At 42.9% G+C, this 21,982-nt stretch overlaps 1 protein-coding gene across 2 annotated transcripts in view; it reads left to right on the top strand.

Moving 5' to 3' along the window:
* The window catches only part of OSMR (oncostatin M receptor), a 55,714-nt gene that overhangs the window by 26,796 nt on the left and 6,936 nt on the right, over positions 1-21,982 (top strand). For both annotated transcript variants that reach the window (XM_006139478.4, XM_075932515.1), the window contains 6 exons: positions 1,651-1,780; positions 4,268-4,431; positions 8,703-8,848; positions 19,284-19,446; positions 20,498-20,574; positions 21,182-21,404. In XM_006139478.4, coding sequence (XP_006139540.2) covers positions 1,651-1,780; positions 4,268-4,431; positions 8,703-8,848; positions 19,284-19,446; positions 20,498-20,574; positions 21,182-21,404 — 903 coding nt within the window. The remainder of the gene's footprint in view (positions 1-1,650; positions 1,781-4,267; positions 4,432-8,702; positions 8,849-19,283; positions 19,447-20,497; positions 20,575-21,181; positions 21,405-21,982) is intronic.

The following is a 21,982-nucleotide window of genomic DNA, read 5'->3' as shown; positions in this document are numbered from 1 at the left end:
AGGCATAAAGGGAAACAAGAAGACCTTTTATAAATACATTAGATGCAAGAGGAAGACCAAGGACAGGGTAGGCCCACTGCTCAGTGAGGAGGGAGAAGCTGTAACAGGAAACTTGGAAATGGCGGAGATGCTCAATGACTTCTTTGTTTTGGTCTTCACCGAGAAGTCTGGAGGTGTGCCTAACATAGTGAATACAAGCAGAGAGAGGGTAAGTTTCGAAGATAGGATACACAAAGAACAAGTTAAAAATCACTTAGGAAAGTTAGATGTCAGCAAGTCATCAGGTCCTGATGAAATGCATCCCAGGATACTCAAGGAGCTGATAGAGGAGGTATCTGAGCCTTTAGCTATGATCTTTGATACGGTCTCGCATGATATTCTTATTCATAAACTAGGCAAATATAACTTAGATAGGGCCACGATAAGGTGGGTGCATAATTGGCTGGATAACCGTAGTCAGAGAGTTGTTGTTAATGGTGCTAAATCCTGCTGGAAAGGGATAACAAGTGGAGTTCCGCAAGGGTCTGTTTTGGGACCCGTACTGTTCAATATCTTCATCAATGATGTAGATATTGGGATAGAGAGTACGCTTATTAAGTTTGCAGATGATACCAAACTGGGTGGGGTTGCAACTTCTTTGGACGATAGGGACATAATTCAAAATGACCTTAGCAAGTTAGAGAAATGGTCAGAGGTAAACAGGATGAGGTTTAATAAAGAGAAATGCAAAGTGCTCCACTTAGGAAGGAACAATCAGTTCCATACATACAAGATGGGAAGCGACTGTCTAGGAAGGAGCATGGCGGAAAGAGATCTAGGGGTCATAGTTGACCACAAGTTGAATATGAGTCAACAGTGTGATGCTGTTGCAAAAAAAGCAAATATGATTCTAGGTTGTATCAACAGGTGTGTTGAAAGCAAAACTCGTGAAGTCATTCTGCCGCTCTACTCTGCACTAGTTAGGCCTCAGCTGGAGTACTGTGTCCAGTTCTGGGCGCCACATTTCAAGAAAGATGTGGAGAAATTGGAAAGGGTACAGAGAAGAGCGACAAGAATGATTAAAGGTCTAGAGAACATGACCTATGAAGCCAGGCTTCATGAACTGGGCTTGTTTAGTTTGGAAAAAAGAAGATTAAGGGGGGACAGGATAGCGGTTTTCAAATATCTAAAAGGGTGTCACAAGGAGGAAGGAGAAAATTTGTTCCTCTTGGTTACTGAGGACAGGACAAGGAGTAATGGGCTTAAAGTGCAGCAAGGGAGGTTTAGATTGGACATTAGGAAAAAATTCCTAACTGTCAGGGTGGTCAAATATTGGAATAAATTGTCAAGGGAGGTGATGGAATCTCCCTCTCTGGAGATATTTAAGAACAGGTTAGATAGACATCTGTCAGGGATGGTGTAGACGGAGCTTGGTCCTGCCTTGAGGGCATGGGGCTGGACTCGATGACCTCTTGAGGTCCCTTCCAGTCCTATGATTCTATGATTTTAGTCTGCTTTTCTTTCTGAGGTTCTCTTTGTACCAATAGCAAGTAGAAATAATGCCTGTAGTCAACCAGGCTTTGCAAACATTAATCATTAGTTAAATGCAAGAACATTATGTAGTTATTGCGCTAATGGTCATGTTGGTCTTTTCCTTGTTTTAATGACAAGAATTACCTGATGAGCCTAAGGATATCTCCTGTTACACTCAGGACATGAGCACATTAACCTGTACGTGGAATCCAGGGGCAAGTACTTATCTTTATGGGACTTATTCCACAAAATACCACATGTTTGAAGGGTAAGTTTTCTCAGCTGAATAAATAAGTTCTGTGGCCTGTGCTATAGAGGAGTTCAGACTAGATGATCTAGGGTCCCTTCTGCCCTTCAAATCTATTATTTCTAGTCTATTACAATGTTTTTTTCTGTATGTTATAAGAAGTTACATACCGTTTTCCCAGCTCTTTAACCAATACTTTTACACAACCAAGGTTTAACAGCACCAAGACGTGGGGCACTCGCTGTTAACATTTTCTCATGTTGAAAACTGACCAACTATCCTCACTCTTTGTTTTGTTCCATCACCACTTTCCGATCCAGATTACCTCCTTGACCAGGACTGACCCATTTTCTTGTTTAGGTTCTTGTCAGGCCTTTGTCAAAGCTTTTGAACATCCAAGTGAGTCATAGAAATAATTCTCCTTTGCTCATGTTGTTATCAAAGGCATTGGCTAGCTCATTCCATTCCCACCACCTCGTGGTACTCACGGGCTTGCAGACGGAGGAGGGAGGGCAAAGGGGGAGCTGCCCTGGAACCTGGCAATTTAAAAGAGCCCAGGGCTCCCAGCCACAGTCACCCTTACATCAGCAATGGTAGTGTTTGGAGCCCCAGGCAGCACATGCTGGGTGGTGCTGCAGACCTGACTGAGGGAGGCTAGTCCCAGTTCCATCTTTTCCGGAGACTCGGAGCCCACCAGGTCTCAGGCCCTGCAAAGTCTGTCGGACGCCCTGGGTAGTCAGAGAAAAGCCCAGGAGCCCAGCTCTTTTCTCAGCAAGAGCCACACTCATTTTCTTACTTGTAGCCCAGTCAAAGATTAGGCATTAAATTCATTGTTTAGAGACTACACCCTCTTAATTGCAGATACATCAGAGCCCCTCCAAGCCCACCATCCCCATAGGCACAGTTTGGGGAGGAGATTGCCTCCCCCAACACAGGTGAGGGAGGGGCATACAGAGTTGCATGCCATTGTGCCGCCCCCCCCCCCCCAATTTCTGCAAGCACTGAGCTGCCTAAGGCTTGCTCTACTCAGCCTACCAGAGGGCGGGGGTGGGGCTCTGTTCTTCCCACACTGTGCTTCCTCCTTCCCCCCACAGAAGCTCCATAGCATTTTGCTTGGCTCCTCCAGCAACTTGCTGCTTCGGCAGGTGGATGCCATCTCTTGGGTCCTAGTGCCTGTTGTCTTCCTTTTCTACATGTGCTGGGCACCCTGCATGGCTGCTAGCAGGGGCAGATGACTGTTTTGGGGGCCCCGGGCAGCATAACTCCGCGGGGCCCCCTCTTTGCCACAGTGCATGCGCCGTGACGCTATGCACATGCACGGTGGTGCCACGGTGCATGCGCGGGGCTTTTTTAAGCGCGGGGCTTGGGGCAGCTGCCCCGTTCGCCCTGCCCTATATCTGCCCCTGGCTGCCAGCTGGTTTCAGTGGTGAGTGCCCATAGCAGAGGGGAGACAGTGGAAAAGGGAAGAGGCAGTGGTGAAGGAAGGGAGATAGAATAGGGCAGGAGGAAAAGAAGGGAGTCGGGAAGTGGCTCTCAAACTTCTATATCAGTGGCCGCTTTCACATAACAAGTCTCTTGAGTGTGACCCCTTATACAGTGAAACCATATATATAATGATGAACACCATTATACATTCTGGATGCACAGCAGGAATTGGGGTAGAGGCTGACAGTTTGTGATTCCCCATGTAATAACTTCTGCACAACTTGAGGAGTCTCAACGCCTAGTGAGAGAAACCCTGGTATGATGGAAGGGAAGAGTTAGTGGGGATGGGGAAGAAAAGGGAATAGAGGAATGGGAAAGTAGAGGCAGACTTATGGCATTCCCACATCAGTAGCTGACGCTCCCCCATTAAGCCAGATCTTCTCTCCCCTCAGCACTCGCAGCCCAGGTACCATTCTAGATGGGGAAGACAGCCAGCGAACTGGGGAACTGACTTAAGTGTGTGTGTTGCACCTCCTGCCAAGATATCAGACAAACTATGTTGCCCACCCTTTCCAGTTGTTGGGCAGTCTGAACTGTGTCTTGCATGAAGCCACTTTGGAATTGAATTGGCCAGAATTTAAATATTTAACTCCCAAAAGAAAGAAGTTTTCTTTGGTCAACAATAAGAATATTGGGAATTAATCCCTTTCTTCACCCCAATAATTCCCCTGCAGAATACTGAGTGGCAAGAACAGTCAGCTCTTGTAACAAGATAGAAACATTACATCACCCAGACAACTTTGTTAGATGATCAGGCCACAGTTGCTTAGCAACTTCTGAAAGCTTTTTGCTTTTCAAACCAAGCATTTCCTAAGTACCCTCTTTTACAGCACAGTTCTATTTTAATATTATAATAGAAATTACTGTTTGTTACATTTGTTGATTATACGTGTACAATAACTGTATTTTTATATTTTCTCTTCTAGCTAGTCATCACAGTTTCTGACTCCATTATTGTGCTTCTGCAGTATCTGTGGTTTTAAACCAAAGAAAAACCAGTGTCCTTTTCCTTTCTCTTGAAAGGTTTTCCAAAAGAACATTTTGCTCCCAAGAAGCAGCACATGATCAAGAACATCTGTATTGCTCATGGGCTATAGACCAGCAGATGATATACAACTTAACACTGACTGCCCAAAACCTGCTAGGAAAGAGAAGTGCTAATTTTGTTCTACATGTAGCCCACAGAGGTAAGAGGTTATCTGCTTCAGTGCTGATGTTTGGAAGGGTCTTTTGGGTAGGCCAAACAGCAAACATTCTGGGCCATCCCTCCTATTTCTCTGACTATGAAGCAGTATTGTCTGAACACCTCCCCCAGATTTAAGGCTAGAAATAGGTTTATTCCTTCCCTGGTTCCCATCTTCTCTGTGCCTTATGCTTGCCTGCTCCCTCTTCAGTTTCAGCTTTACAGCTGCTGTTACTGACCAACATAGAACTCAACCTGGACATCAGACTAAGTGATCAAAACTATCCATTTAACAACATAAGAATGGCCATACTGGGTCAGATCAATAGTCCATCCAGCCCAGTATCCTCTCTGCAGACAGTGGCCGATTACAGATATCCAAGAAAGAGGGAACACAACAGGTAATCCTCACATGATCCCTCCCCTGTCACCCACTTCCAGAGAAACAGAGGCCAGGGACACCCATTCCTACCCATCCTGGCTAATAGCTATTGATGGACCTAATCTCCATGAATCTATCTAGTTCTTTTTTGAACCCTGTTAAAGTCCTCGCCTTTACCACATCCTCTGGGAAGGAGTCCCACAGATTGACTGTGCGATGCATGAAGAAAAAACTTTCTTTTGTTTGTTTTAAATCTGCTACCTATTAATTTCACTTGGTGACCACTAGTTCTTATATTGTGGGAATAAATAAATAACTTTTCTTATTCACTTTTTCTAGACCAGTCATGATTTTATAGACCTCCATCATAATCCCCCCTTAGTTTCCTCTTTTCTAAGTTGAAAAGTCCAAGTCTTTTTAATCTCTCTTCATATGGGACCTGTTCCAAACCCCTAATCATTTGTGTTACTCTTTTCTGAATCTTTTCCAATACCAATATATCTTTTTTTGAGATGAGGCGACAACATCTGTATACAGTATTCAAAATGTGGGCTTACCGTGGTTTTATATAGAGGTAATAAGATATTTTCTGTCTTATTCTCTATCCCTTTTTTAATTACTCCTAACATTCTATTTGCTTTTTTGACTGCTGCAGCACACTGAGCGGATGTTTCAAAGAACTATCCACAATGACTCCAAAATCTCTCTCGAGTAGTTGTAGCTAAATTAGTCCCCTTCATATTGTACGTATAGTTGGGATTATTTTTTCCAATGTTCATTACTTCACATTTATCAACATTAAATTTCATTTGCCATTTTGTTGTCCAATCCCTTAGTTTGGTGAGATCTTTTTGAAGGACTTCACAGTCTGCTTTGTTCTTAACTATCTTGAACAGTTTGGTATCATCTGCACATTTTGCCCCCTCACTGTTTACCCCTTTCTTGAGATCATTTATGAATAAGTTGAATAGGACAGACACTTGGAGGACCCCACTAGTTACCTCTCTCCACTCAGAAAGATTACCATTTATTCCTTCCCTTTGTTTCCTGTCTTTTAACCAGTTGTCAATCCATGAAAGGATCTTCCCTCTTATCCATGATAACTTACTTTGCTTAAGAGCCTTTGGTGAGGGACCTTGTCAAAGGCTTTCTGGAAATTTAAGTACCCTATATCCACTGAATCCCCCTTGTCCACATGTTTGTTGACCCCCTCAAAGAACTTTAGCAGATTAGTAAGGCATGATTTTCCTTTAACAGAATTTGTTGGGGGAAGTCAACATGATTTCTGTATTCTATGTGTTTGACAATTTTATTCTTTACTATAGTTTCAACTAATTTGCCCAGTACTGACTTTAGACTTACCAGTCTACAATTGCCAGAATCACCTCTAGAGCCATTTTAAATATTGGCGTTACATTAGCTATCTTCTAGTCATTAAGTACGGAAGCTGATTTAAAGGATAGGTTACAAACCACAGTTAATAGTTCTGAAATTTCCCATTTGAGTTCTTTCAGATCTCTTGGGTGAATGCCATCTGATGGTGACTTGTTACTGTTAATTTTACCAATTTGTTCCAAAACCTCCTCTAATGACACGTCAATCTGGGACAATTCCTCAGATTTGTCACCTAAAAAGAATGGCAGAGGTTGGGAATCTCCCCAATATCCTCAGCCCTGAAGACTGAAGCTAAGAATTCATTTAGATTCTCCACAATGCCTTTATCATATTTAAGTGTTCCTCCAGCATCTCGATCATCCAAGGGACCCATAGGTTGTTTAGCTGCTTCCTACTTCTGATGTACTTAAACATTTTGCTATAACTTTTTGAATTTTTGGCTAGCTGGTCTTCAAACTCCTTTTTGGTTTTTTTTTATTATATTTGTACACTTAATTTGAGAAAGTTTATGCACCTTTCTATTTTCCTCACTAGGATTTGACTCCCATTTGTTAAAAGATCTGTCACTGCTTCTTTTATCTGGTTGCTAAGCGATGGTGGCACTTTTTTTGTTTTTCTAAATGTGTTTTTTAATTTGGGGTATACATTTAAGTTGGGCCCCTATTATGGTGTCTTTGAAAAGTTTCCATGCAGCTTGCTGAGAATTTACTTTTGTCACTATACCTTTGAATTTCTGTTTAACTAACCTCTTCATTTTTGTGTAGTTCCCCTTTCTGAAATTAAATGCCACAGTGTTGGGTTGCTGAGGTGTTTTTCCCACCACAGGGATGTTAAATTTTATTACATCATAGTCACTATTTGCAAGCGGTTCAGTTATATTTACCTCCTGAACCAGATCCTGCACTCCACTTAGGACTAAATCAAGAATAGCCTCTCCCCTTGTGGGTTCCAGAACCAACTGCTCCAAGAAGCAGTCATTGAAAGAATCAAGAAGTTTTATCTCTGTATCCTGTCCTGAGGTGACGTGTACCCAGTCAATATAGGGATAGTTGAAATTCTCCACTATTATTGAGTTTTTTATTTTGATAACCTCTCTAATCTCCCTTAGCATTTCATAGTCACTGTCACCGTCCTGATCAGGTGGTCAATAATATATCCCTACTGCTATATTCTTATTATTGGAGCATGGCATTACTATCCATAGAGATTCTATGGAACATTTAGGCTCATTAAAGATTTTTACTTCATTTGATTCTACATTTTTTTCACGTATAGTGCCATTATTTGGTGGCCTCAGAATCTGCCAAAAGTCCAAATACAGGGTGTGATGTGCAACAAAGGGCCCATAGGAAGGGTGTGAGTGCATACACACATGAAACAAAGTTCTGTGGAATCATTCCTTTGGTTTACAGAACTTTCTGACAATTGCATGTTTCTGATGTAAATCTTCAAGAACAAAAGGGATAACACATTTTTGGGACTAGAATGAATGATTCCCTCAAACTGAGACACATTTGAGTGGTAAACAGAGAGCCAGAACATTCCTCTCCTGATCAGTGGATGCCAGTAGTATCACAAAGAGCAATTTATCATCAGTGAAACAAAAAGATTGAATGTAAACAAAGTGCTCAAATACATACAGGAAACATGCTGAAAATCAGGAAAATAATTTGCTTTCTCCAGTTGCATTCAGTTCTAGGAGTTGTAGGTGTTTCTGGTCACAATACTAGATTTCTCTTTGTAATGGTATAAAACTTTTAATTTGGGGCATTCTTTTAAGCTAGTCTTTTTAGACAAGTCCTGCCATTTTTCTTTTGCTACAGATATTGGCTGCAAATTTTTTTGCTGATTTTAAAAACATTAGCAAATAAAGTAAAGCCAAATTTACATCCAATATTTCTATCTCTGCAGTGTCAAAAGCAGCATTCAAGGGTCAGACATAGGCAAAAACTAGTCCAATACTACTGATAGAGCACTTATCTGAAGACCTCAAAGTACTTTAACAAGGAAAGATGAACAGTGGTAGGTTCATTTTTTAAGATGCGGAAAGTGAGCCACAGAAAGTTTATGGGACCTGCTCACATTCAGGATATAGAAGAGTGGTAAATAAACTTCTTCTGAGATTCAGAGCCCCTCCAGAGCAGTAGTCTCTGAAGGTGGTACTAATTCCAGTCTGTTTGGGACAGTAATGGAATGGAATAGTCCCTACCTTTGCAAATAAAGTCTCTGATTGCAAATTCTTCCCACAATGTCAAGCAGTATCCTGTGTGGGCTACTTTTTTATTGTTTATCCTTATAAATAAAATAGCACATCTAAAAAAAAAGAGCCAATATCTAAAAGTGTCACTTATTTTTACTAATATATATGTTGCTCTGCCTGGGAATCCCATTGGGAAAGATGTAATGTGGAAATCCTAGACTTTTACGCTCAGTGAAGACATTTTGAAAGTGCTTTAATTCAAGTTTTTTGGAATCTAACTTATCTTTCCCTTTGGCAGTTTATCCATTTCCTCCCTTTGACCTTTCGGTAGACCAGATGAAAGCCACAGAAGTGACTTTATACTGGAGCATGAAGCCCAAGAACAAAGCAATTAAACTTCTGTGTCAAATTGAAAATCAACACCCGAGTGGGCAGGTGGACCTGGTAAGAAACTTAAGTTTTAGACTAAACAATCAATTGTGGTGGTTTTGGGTATGAATTGTCGTATATTTGCTTCATGGTTTTTAAATACCATGGGTAGTGTGTGGGTGAACTACTGGCCCTCAGTAGGTGCAATGCCAAACTTGATCTCACACACGTGTGCACATTATGTTCTGGGACAAATGTTGAGGCCACTGAGGCTGTCAGTGTTGGTGAAGACCAGGTGAGAGGCAAAGTGGATGAGGTCATATATTTTATTAGATCAACTTCAGTAGGTGGAAGAGACAAGTTTTGGGGCTTCACCGAGCTTTCCCTTGTGTCTAGAGAAGATAACCAGAATATCATACCACAGATGTCGCTCCAATAAAAGATCTTACATCCCCTGCCACATTTGTGTCATCTCCTGCCACCAGCATGGAAACATGACCACAGCAAAGACCACTGAGAACATACACACTATTGAGCCAGTCACGGTGGGAGCAGCAAAAGAGATGTGATGAGAGATGAAATTCAAGAACTAGGTTGGGACAGTCAACGGAGAGTTTAGTAGTTAGTGATGTGGTCTGATCAGGCAAGGAAGAGAATCATAGCTGTTGCATAATTCCATTACAATCAACATACTACTCAAAGAGATTGTGCCATATACTCTCAAAGAAACTGAGGAGCCACATAATCAGCATCCTGTACAGCAAACAGGAGAAGATCTAGAATGAGCTCTCAAAACTGGAAACACTCAACCCCCCCCACAAATTTCTATATGGCTAGACTTTACAAAAACAAGACAAGCCATTTACAACACATACCTTACTTATCTCCAGAAGAAAAAGGACAATAAACTATTTAAACTGTACATGCCTCAATTCAACTCAGAACATTGTTAATTTATCCAACCACACACTTAGCCTGGCAGAAGAGTCTGTCCTATCTCTAGGACTCTCTTTCTGCCCTGCCACCCTCACACATGATGCAGTTCTGCAGTGATCTATTTTCACCAGCTCTGACTGAAGGAATGTTTCCAGCACACCACTGAACATAGCCCTGACCCATACGATTCCGTCTACCAATACTACGGTAAGAATTTTTCTGTGTGGACTCTTCCTGGTAGTTGAAATGATCATCTGGACTTCTACACAAAGTGCTTCCACAGATTCACAAAGGCTGAAATTGGGAACATCATCACTAGTCCCATAACTTCAGCTGTACGGAACACAACACCATCTACAGCCTCAAAAACAACTCTGACATTATAATCAAAGAGGCTGCCAAAGGAGGTGCTGTAGTCATCATAACTACGAACAGGAGGCTGCCAGACAATTCTCCAACAGAACATTTTACAGGGAACTATCCTCTGATCCCACCTAGAAATATCAAAAGAAACTACACCATCTGCTCAAGAAACTCCCTGCAATAGCACAGGACCAAATCTACACAGACGCCCCCCCTCGAGCTCTGACCAGGAGCTCTGCTACCCAAGATCCATAAACTAGGAAATCCTGGATTCCCCATCATCTCAGGCATTGGCACTCTTACAGCAGTGTTGTCCAGCTGTATGGACTGTCTCTCCTCAGACCATATGCTACCAGTACTTCTACCTGTCTTCGAGAAACCACTGATTTCCTGAGGAAACTACAGAGCATCATTGATCTTCCTGAAAATGCTCTCCTGGCCACCACAGATGTACAAGCTGTCAGGAACACTATTCCCAATGATGCCACAGCACTCCCGATGGCTAAGCCACAAGCATTTCTCACCCACAAGCATTTCACATTTGGGGGACAGTATATACCTTCACATTAGTGGCATTATCACGAGTACCCACATGGCTTCATGGTATGCCAACATTTTTATGGCTGACCTAGAATGCTTCCTCAGCTCTCTTTTCCTAGCACCCTTCCTCTACTAGCACTACATTGATGATATCATCATCATTTGTACCCATAGGAAGGAGGTCCTTGAATAATTCCACTGGGATGTCAACAATTTCCACCCCACCATTAACCTCAGCTTGGATCAATGAACACAAGAGAGCCACTTTCTGGACACTACAGTACAAATAAAGGATGGTCACAAATACCACTCTATGCGTGAAATCTACAGACCATTAATCTTACCTACATGCCTCTAGTTTCCATCCAGGACACATCACAGGATCCATTGTCTATAGCGAGTCCCTAAGATACAACTGTGTCTGCTCCAATCTCTCAGACAAACACCCACAAGATCATTATCAGGCATTCTTAAAACTAAAATACCCACCTGGGGATGAGAAGACACAGATTGACAGAGCCAGATGAGTAACCAGAAGTCACCTACTCCAGGATAGACCCATTAAAAAAAAAACCTCAGGCCACCATATGTTATAGCCTACAGCCCCCAGCTAAAACTCTTCCAGCAATCATTGACTATCTACCCCGTATCCTGAAACAGGATCCCTCGCTCTCACAGACTTTGGGAGACAAGTCAGTTGTCGTCTACAGACAGCCCGCTAACCTGAAGTGAATACTTACCAGCAGCCACACAGCACATCACAGATACACTTATTTAGGAACCTATCCCTGCAACAAAGCCCCTTGCCAACTCTGTCCACAAGTCTATACAAGCGACACCATCACATAAACCACATCATCAGAGGCCCATACAATTGCACATCTATTGATGTGGTATACGCCATCAGATACCAGCAAAAATGGCTGTGTAAATAACAATGGCAAAAGGAGAGAATGCAGAAAGCATAGGAAGCAAAGCAAATTTCTAGGGTTGTCCATGTGAAAGTTTGAAGAGATGAAAGCCATCAGAATATGTCAGTCTTTCAAACGTGGAACTGAAGGAGACAGAACAGCTGCAGAGAAGTAAATGGATAAGTAGGCTAGGCAGTAATAGATGTTATCAGTAAATATGAGTAAATATTGATTTCTCCATACACACAAGCCAATACAATATTTCCATCAATAATAATTGAATTTACAGATAGGGAAAATAAGAAAAATTCTGCTACAGAACCTACATCTAGACTGCACTCTAAAATCAAAATAAGATTTTGATTTTATTTTGAAATAAAAAGTATTTTGAGACATCCCTTATTCCTTGTGGAACAAGGCTTACAGGGATGCCAAAATAGAGGACGTGTTCCAGGGACGTGGGTGAGGCGTGGACCTCTGGTATCCTGAAATAGCCTTGCGGTATAGACGTTCCCTTAGAGTTTGATTTAAGGTTATTTACTTTGTACATTTTGACAGGTGATATTGATAATTAGTATTTTAATGGTTACGAAACTAACTTTTCATCTCTTCATCTGCTGCTTCCAAATATTTATCTGACCCTGTTAGTGATAATGCATTTACATTTGCCTGAGATAGAATGTTGGGTTTTGTTTGCCAATTTGATTTTTAATATTCTTATATCCTAACATACATATGTGAACAAGGAACAGAGACACTGTTGCTTCTAACCATCCAGATGTGATTTCTTTATACAATAAGAAAAGGTGACAGAGTTAAAGTGTTACTGGATATGGTGGGAATTTAATATACAAATGCATTACTCTTTTCCCAAGGCAATGTCAAGTAACTAGTTGGGAGGGAATAGTGATAGAAATGTAGCCGTGTTAGTCTGGTGTAGCTGAAACAAAATATAGGACTATGTAGCACTTTAAAGACTAACAAGATGGTTTATTAGATGATGAGCTTTCGTGGGCCAGACCCACTTCCTCAGATCAAATAGAAAATAGTCACAACCATATATACCATTGTATCCTTTGTATATGGTTGTGACTATTTTCTTCCACTATTTGATCTGAGGAAGTGGGTCTGGCCCACGAAAGCTCATCATCTAATAAACCATCTTGTTAGTCTTTAAAGTGCTACATTGTCCTGTATTTTGTTTTAGTTGGGAGGGATGAGAGGGGATGGTGTAAGGTATAGGAAACACTAAAAGCCAAAGGCGGCACTATCGGGTACATAACCTCACTTTCTTCGGGTATGTCTACACTACAAAGTTAATTCATACTAACGGACGTTAGTTTGAACTAACTTTCATAGGTGCTACACTAGCGTTCCGTTAGTTCGAATTTAATTTGAACTAGCGGAGCGCTTAGTTCGAACTAGGTAATCCTCATTCCACGAGGATTAAGCCTAGTGCGAACTAGCTAGTTTGAATTAAGGGGTGTGTAGCCCCTTAATTCGAACTAGTGGGAGGCTAGCCCTCCCCAGGTTTCCCTGGTGGCCACTCTGGCCAACACCAGGGAAACTCGTCTGCCCCCCTCCCGGCCCCGGACCCCTTAAAGGGGCATGGGCTGGCTACGGTGCCCGTGCCAGGTGCAAGCCTGCCAGCACCCAGCCAGCAGACCCTGCACCTAGCACGGATCGAGCCACCCACCCGATGCCCCCAAGCCCTGCCCCTCTTCCCGGGACCAGGCTGGCGGCTCCCGGGAGCTTGCCCGGGATCGCAAGAGGCGGGCACCCGCCTGGGCTAGTGCAGACATCGTGGACCTTGTCCACGATCTCCGCACTAGGCACAGGAAAGTGGCCAGCTTGGGCAGGAGAGCTGCCAGCCTGGACACCCAGGAGCAGGTGTGCAAGAGAATCAAGGGGGTCCACTGAGACCCCCGACCCTGAGCCCTGAGCTTACAATGGCCATCCTGGGTCAGACCAAAGGCCCATCTAGCCTGTCTGCTAACAGCGGCCAACCCTAGGGACCCTGGAGGGGATGGACCGAAGACAGTGACCAAGCCATTTGTCTCGTGCCATCCCTCTCCAGCCTTCCACAAACCTTGGGCAGGGACACCACTCCTACCCCCTGGCTAATACCACTCCATGGACCCAACCTCCATGACTTGATCTCACTTCCCTTTAAACTCTGTTCTAGTTCTAGCCTTCACAGCCTCCTGCAGCAAGGAGTTCCACAGGTTGACTCTTTGCTTTGTGAAGAAGAACTTTCTGTTTCTAGTTTGAAGCCTGCTACCCATTCCTTTCCTTTGGTGTCCTCTAGTCCTTCTTTATGGGAACTAATGAAGAACTTCTCTGTATGCACCCTCCCCACCCAACTCCTGCTTTTAGAGACCTCTATCCTGTCCCCCCTCCGTCTCCTCTTTTCTAAGCTGAAAAGTCCCAGTCTCTTTAGCCTCTCTTCATATGGGACCTGTTCCCAACCCCTGATCATTTTAGTTGCCCTCCCCTCTCCCAGCCTCTCTCTTCCCCTCTCCCACCTCCTTTTCCCAGTCTCCCCCAGTTTTGTTCAATAAAGACAGATTCCATTTTGGAAGACATGTTATCTTTATTTTGTACATCAAGAAGAGGGGCTAGAGAGGGGTAAGTGGAAGGAGGTGAGGGAGGAATGGGGCACGAGCCCCCGATGGGGAGGACTGGGCTGGCTCTGTGGGCTTCTGGGGGTGGAAGCTCTCCTGCAGCCCCCCGATTGCCCCCTCTCCCCAGATGGCAGCCTGCGGCAAGTGCAGCCGGGCTGATGGCCGAGTGCTGTGATGTGCCCAGTGTGGGCACTCAGGGCACTCCAAGCCAGGACTGCTTTGCAAGCGGGGCACCCCTGAGAACTGTCTGTCCGGGGTGGGGGTCGGGACCCTTTAAGCACAGCCCTCGGCTAGCCTGAGACAGCATCTCCATGCTCTAAGTCCTCCTCTGATGCCCTGCCGGCACTGCTTCCGGCCATCCTTAAGCCTGGTTCAGGGTCCACTTAATCTGGACACGCTAGTTCGAATTAGCAAAACGCTAATTCGAACTAGTTTTTAGTTCTAGATGCGTTAGTTCGAATTAGCTTAGTTCGAATTAACAAATTCGAACTAAGTTAGTTCGAATTAGTGCTGTAGTGTAGACATACCCTACCTCTCCCATGGGATACAAAAGAAGTGGTACCAAGACCCTCCAAAATGGAACATGGCCATAAATTCTAAGGAGTGGATCGGGGTGTACACTGCAGGTATAATTAAACCTACTAACCAGGAAGAGGAAGGAAGGAAAAAGCTCTCCTGGCATATAGGGCTGTGGATATGCTTGCTTGTTAACCCCAATGGACGTGCATTACCTGAACTTTGGCCTTCTGCTTTCTGTTTGTGGTGCAAGAACTCAGAGCAGGTGGGGCAGCCCTCCCTCAATGTCTAATCCACCCATCATTTTGCACAATTGTGAAAATTTAAACAGGCAACATTTTTTTTAAAGTTCTTAAAACCTCAATATTGGACGAAATTATAAAAAATAAAGCTTGCATTCTGCCAAACCTACGGATAAGTAATTTAATGGAACTTGCAGAGGCCTGTGTAGTCTGGGACAGGTGATACTGAAATATATTTCTGCTGATGGCTAGAGATGTCTATGTGGCTTCCTTGTGCAGTATTGCTGATGACTGTGATGTCACTACTACCAAGGAACTGTTGCAGTTGGCATTTCGATTTCCTCGACGTATTATGCTGACTAGTCCGAATGTGCATTACTGCTCTACACAGGATAGACGCTAGACTTGCTGCAGCGTGTAAGAGCTTGCTCTCCCAGGTATTGGGAGGCAGCTTGATAACCCCTAATCTTACTGGACCTAATGGATATTTCAGCTTCAATTCCAGTGGTAGAGGCCTGTGTGTAGGGGGCAGAATATCCCGAATTACAGGTTGGTGTCTGTGCAGCTAAAGCATGTAGAACAGCTGATGTCTATGAAGACTTGTGTATAATTTTCTGGCCTTCCAAACCTTCTCTCAACTTCCTGGAGGAGGAGGAAGGTTAATAACCTTGTCCCATATACTTCATTGAGTGTTTAGCTTGCCTGTTCTTAACAGCTTGAAAGCTAGCCTGTCTCACCAACACAGGTTGGTCCAAAAAAAGATATTACCTCGCCCACCTTGTCTCTAAGCAAAGCACAAGGTAAGTGCTAAATGTGCGGGACTGGGAGATGGGTTGGAAATGGGGGGGACTACGGCCTATAATGGCAAGGAGAAAGGAGGCTCAGGGCACAACAGGGAGGCAAGATCAAATCAGTATCTTAGATGCCTATATACAAATGCGAGAAGTATGGGTAATAACTGGAATTGCTAACAAATAAATACAACTATGATATCATTGGTATTACAGAAACCTGGTGGGATGGGATGCACGATTGGAATGTTGGTACGGAAGGGTACGGCTTGCTCAGGAAGGACAGACAGGGAAAAAAGGGAGGAGGGGTTGCCTTGTATATTAAAAATGTACACACTTGGACTGAAGTGGAGATGAACGTAGGAGATAGCTGTGTAGAGAGTCTCTGGGTTAAGCTAAAAGGGGTAAAAAATGAGGGTGATGTCATGCTAGGAGTCTACTACAGGCCACCTAGCCAGGTGGAAGAGGTGGATGAGGCCTTTTTTAAACAATTAACAAAACTATCCAAAGCCCAAGATTTGGTGGTGATGGGGGACTTTAACTATCCAGACATATGTTGGGAAACTAACACAGCGGGGCACAGACTATCCACTAAGTTTCTGGACTGCATTGGAGACAACTTTCTGTTCCAGAAGGTAGAAAAAGCTACCAGAGGAGAAGCTGTTCTGGATTTGATTTTAACAAATAGGGAGGAACTAGTTGAGAACTTGAAAGTGGAAGACAGTATGGGGGACAGTGATCATGAAATAATAGAGTTCATGATCTTAAGGAAAGGTAGAAGGGAGACCAGCACAATTGAGGTAATGGATTTCAGGAAGGCAGATTTTGATAAGCTCAGAGAACTTGTAGGTAAGGTCCCATGGGAAGCAAGTCTGAAGGGAAAAACAACTGAGGAGAGTTGGAAGTATTTCAAAGGGACGTTAAGGGCCCAAAAGCAAACAATTCTGCTGTGTAGGAAAGATAGAAAATACGGCAAAAGACCAGCTTGGCTTAACAAGGAGATCTTGCACGATCTCAAAATAAAAAAGGAGTCCTATAAAAAATGGAAACTAGGACAACTAACAAAGGATGAATATAGGCAAGCAACACGGGAATGCAGGGGCAAGATTAGAAAGGCAAAGGCACAAAATGAGATCAAACTAGCTACAGGCATAAAGGGAAACAAGAAGACTTTTTATAAATACATTAAAAGCAAGAGGAAGACCAAGGACAGGGTAGGCCCACTGCTTAGTGAGGAGGGAGAAGCAGTAACAGGAAACTTGGAAATGGCGGAGATGCTCAATGACTTCTTTTTTTTGGTCTTCACCGAGAAGTCTGGAGGTGTGCCTAACGTAGTGAATACAAGCAGAGAGAGGGTAAGTTTAGAAGATAGGATACACAAAGAACAAGTTAAAAATCACTTAGGAAAGTTAGATGTCAGCAAGTCACCAGGTCCTGATGAAATGCATCCCAGGATACTCAAGGAGCTGATAGGGGAGGTATCTGAACCTTTAGCTATGATCTTTGAAAAATCATGGCAGACAGGGGAGATTCCAGAAGACTGGAAAAGGGCAAATATTGTGCCCATCTATAAAAAGGGGAATAAGAACAACCCAGGAAACTACAGACCGGTCAGTTTAACGTCTGTCCCAGGGAAGATAATGGAGCAGGTAATTAAGGAAATCATATGCAAACACTTGGAAGGTAATAAAGTGATAGGGAATAGCCAGCATGAGTTTGTGAAGAACAAGTCATGCCAAACTAATCTGATAGCTTTCTTTGATAGGATAACGAGCCTTGTGGATAAGGGAGAAGCGGTGGATGTCATATACCTAGACTTTAGTAAGGCATTGTTAACGGTGCTAAATTCTGCTGGAAAGGGCTAACAAGTGGAGTTCCGCAAGGGTCTGTTTTGGGACCCGTACTGTTCAGTATCTTCATCAATGATGTAGATATTGGGATAGAGAGTATGCTTATTAAGTTTGCAGATGATACCAAACTGGGTGGGGTTGCAACTTCTTTGGAGGATAGGGACATAATTCAAAATGACCTTAGCAAGTTAGAGAAATGGTCAGAGGTAAACAGGATGAGGTTTAATAAAGAGAAATGCAAAGTGCTCCACTTAGGATGGAACAATCAGTTCCATACATACAAGATGGGAAGCGACTGTCTAGGAAGGAGCATGGCGGAAAGAGATCTAGGGGTCATAGTGGACCACAAGTTGAATATGAGTCAACAGTGTGATGCTGTTGCAAAAAAAGCAAATAAGGTTCTAGGTTGTATCAACAGGTGTGTTGTAAGCAAAACTCGAAGTCATTCTGCCACTCTACTCTGCACTAGTTAGGCCTCAGCTGGAGTACTGTGTCCAGTTCTGGGCGCCACATTTCAAGAAAGATGTGGAGAAATTGGAAAGGGTACAGAGAAGAGCGACAAGAATGATTAAAGGTCTAGAGAACATGACCTATGAAGCCAGGCTTCATGAACTGGGCTTGTTTAGTTTGGAAAAAAGAAGATTAAGGGGGGACATGATAGCGGTTTTCAAATATCTAAAAGGGTGTCACAAGGAGGAAGGAGAAAATTTGTTCCTCTTGGTTTCTGAGGACAGGACAAGGAGTAATGGGCTTAAAGTGCAGCAAGGGAGATTTAGATTGGACATTAGGAAAAAATTCCTAACTGTCAGGGTGGTCAAATATTGGAATAAATTGCCAAGGGTGGTGGTGGAATCTCCCTCTCTGGAGATATTTAAGAACAGGTTAGATAGACATCTGTCAGGGATGGTGTAGACGGAGCTTAGTCCTGCCTTGAGGGTGGGGGGCTGGACTCGAACTCTCGAGGTCCCTTCCAGTCCTATAATTCTATGACAAGCAGGACTGTTCTGCTTTTGTAGGAAATGTAGTTAGACAGGCCTCCCTGATGATCTCCCATGGGATGTTCTGCCTCAAGTTTGCTGATGTCATCACAGATGACAGGTTATAGGAGTAGGCAATACAAAACATGGGTCTCTTCTATGTACCCACTTTGTCCTTGAGCAGAGTTCATCCTAATTCTTTTGAGGATGATGGCAAATGAAGGTCAGGGAAGCCTGAAGGTGAGGGCCAGATGTGGACTAGGTGTATTCTAATATCCCAACGGTCTGCATGTATTCAGAACGCCATCTTACCTGATCCTAGTAAGGAAGTCCACGTATGGAGATTATTTAAATACATAATAAAAGAAAGGGGTACATGGGGAGACGTGGGAGCAATAGGTCTCACTAATTATGCCTTTTTTATACCTACATAGATCTATTATGCCTATATAGATAAAAAATTAAGTAGCAATTTTGGCAGGCGTCCTTCATGTTGACCTATCAACCACAATGATCAAAGGGGGATAACGGAGTTCTTTGTGGGCCTCTCGCATACATGTGTTTGAACTTACTCTAGCTTTTGCACAGTGTTTCCACATAATTTTCTGCATTGGGTCAAGTTTGGCAAGGCAGATTCAATAAACCCTGCTCTTGGTTGAAGCTGAGGACAGAATAACTTCCCAAAAGTCAGACAAAAGCCTCTCTTTCAGGAAAGCTACCTAAACTGCAATAACATGCCATTTCTCCTTTGCTTTTGCAGCACAATAGTTCCATTGTTCAGTCAAATTCATATCCACACATCACTTTAGGGGGCTTGCAGCCGTACACCAGTTACGCTTTTAGAATGCGCTGCGGTGCAACCCACCACTTCTGGAAATGGAGTAAATGGAGCAAAACCCTACAATTCAGAACAAATGAAGCAGGTGAGTTCCTACCATTGGGACTGGGGAATAAGGAGATGAGGCTGAAACTTGTTCTTTTAAGTTGCTGTTTGCCATCTGCCAGACTGATGTCTAGAGATCCCTGCAAGTTCTTTGTCATTGGGGTCTGGTGCTGGAGAGGAAAAGCAAGCCTAAGAGCTGCAGGTAGTGGGCCAATACCACTATAAAATATGCATGCACCTGTGCACAGAACAGACTGGTGAGTGAAACTCAAGCTGTGGGTGTATGTTTCAGATAAAGCTTCCGAACTCCAGGTGTTTTATCTGCAGCATGCTTATGTTAGTCTCATCACCTTTTTCCCTGACCAGTGATGTGTGCTGGCTGACTCTTCCTCTTCCAGCATAGGTTCAGCTATCTTCTGTGGTATCTCTGTCTTGAATTATACCATTGGCTCCCTCTTCCCTGTAACCTCCTCTTCTTGTGCCCCATCCTCCCCAAATTGTTGGCATACCATATCTTTAAAAATTTTGCCAGGTTTACCACCCTGCTAAGTCTCTACCACTTTAAATCTGAAGCTCTGATGCTTGAAAGAGCCCAGAGTGCATCAAATGAATCAGAACTAAGGAAGTTAAAATGCAGGTAACTGGGTAACTTTTCAGCAGTTACACACATATGTGGCGCAGGCTGGCAGCTGGTTCCCCAGGAGCAGGGCAAGAGCCTGTGTGTAACGATTCACGGTAATCGATAAGCCCAAGCTTATCAATTAACAGTGTAAATGGTTATCCTGTTACATCCCTAATCAGAACATGTGAGATAGGAAGTGGGAGCAGCTGGACCACTGATCAGATTAACATGCATTTTTGGCATGGAGGGAATCATTCAGGGAGAGGTAGGTATGGAATGGGAATGAGCCAAGAGTCATTTTGATAGATTCGAAGGAGCTTCAGTTTTTGGTGCAGAGGCATGAGACTGGTGAAGTTGGGGTGTAGCTGAGTTGCAGGTGGGGTGGTCGTCTTACTCAGATATTAGGAAAGATTTGGACAGTTCACCCTTCCTGATATACAACAGCTTTGTTTTATGTGATTGATCATAGCTCCCTCAGGGAAACTTGATTTCTGGAGAGACGTTACCCCAGTTTTGGGAGGACGGAATGTGACCTTATTCTGGAAGGTGAGTCTGGGCACAAAAACAGTTAAGGATGTTTATAGAAATGACCGGCACTATAGCTGAGGCATTTTTCCTCACAGGGTGCAAGATTTCTTCCTTATTTTAGTTTTCCATTATGATGTGCTGCTCTTGTGACAATGGACTCTATAATACTGCAAAGAGAGTCTGGATCTGTTTGTGAATTTTTGTTCTAGCTATGGATTTAGACCATATGTTGCTTTTTTCCCCAATGGGAACTTCCTCCCTCCCCAAAAAAATTAGTTATGTTGTGTTTGGGAAAAGCTTACTTTTTTAAATTGCCCATTCAATACACACAAAAAGGAAATAATAAACATTTTTCAGGTTGGCCTATTTCAAAATTCCCAGAAATAAAAAAAAAAATCTATATGCGTATGTAAAATATAGAGTAAGTAGAAATAATTCTGTGTAAATGTCATCCTTGAAATAAGAACCAATTCTCTGCTTTTTCTGTAAAACATATTATCACGAGACAGTATCTTTCTTTTCTTATAAGCTTCTACCATAAGAATCATGCCCAGTGCAATTTGTAGTATTGTAAATGTAACTGCAGATTAAATAGATCTTGAAATATTTTCCATCTTTTCCCCAGCCATCACCAGATTTTAGAGCTAATGGTGGAGGTATTTCATTTGAGATAACCTGGGAAAACTTAGAGAAAGCTTCTGAGCCGGAACACAGCTCCATTTCTGCATTACACAACAGCACAACAATTTCTATCGATAACCATTCCTACAAAATCAGCATTGCAACAAAGAACAATATTAATTCTTCACTCCCTTCAGTGATTATAATCTCCAGTGCAACAGATAATGGTTTGTGTGTCTTCAATCCAGTTAAAATAATTTTTGTGGATGCTTATCTTGTGCAGTTATTTTACAGTCAGTAATATTTTATCCTAATGGAATAATAAATTAATCTAGCCATGACATTTAAAATTACTGTTTTGCCATTGATATAGTTGAAAATTACTACCTTCTATCAATGGAGATCGCTTGCCTGTAAGATAAGTAGCAGTATATGTATCTTTAGTTATTTTCCAAAGCCCAACCCAGCTGGCACTCTCTCAAATATAAACTGCTACTTCATGGGGTTGTCCTTGTCACGTTTAACCAAGGCCTTGAAAACTGCATCCGCACACGGATGCACAGGTCTCAATCTCAGGACCCATTGCAGGATCAGAATATACAATTCTGGGCTCCAGTTATGTGAGTCTGCAGTTAAGTTCCTGATGTGACAAATTGTATTGCAGTCAGCCAACTAGAAGGTATTTGAGTGATTAACCTCTTAGTGGGTGGGCACTTTCCCTACTTAGGAGGAGGGGATTGTTGAGTATTTCAAAATGATTAAGCATTCCTGAAAAGACAAAATCTGCAATTTTAGTGGTGTCCTA

This window comes from Pelodiscus sinensis, chromosome 6 (genome assembly GCF_049634645.1).
Source record: "Pelodiscus sinensis isolate JC-2024 chromosome 6, ASM4963464v1, whole genome shotgun sequence".
In the NCBI taxonomy this organism is placed as follows: Eukaryota; Metazoa; Chordata; order Testudines; family Trionychidae; genus Pelodiscus; species Pelodiscus sinensis.
The sequence above is the reverse complement of the archived record's forward strand: the minus strand, read 5'-3'. Positions and strand labels throughout refer to the sequence as shown.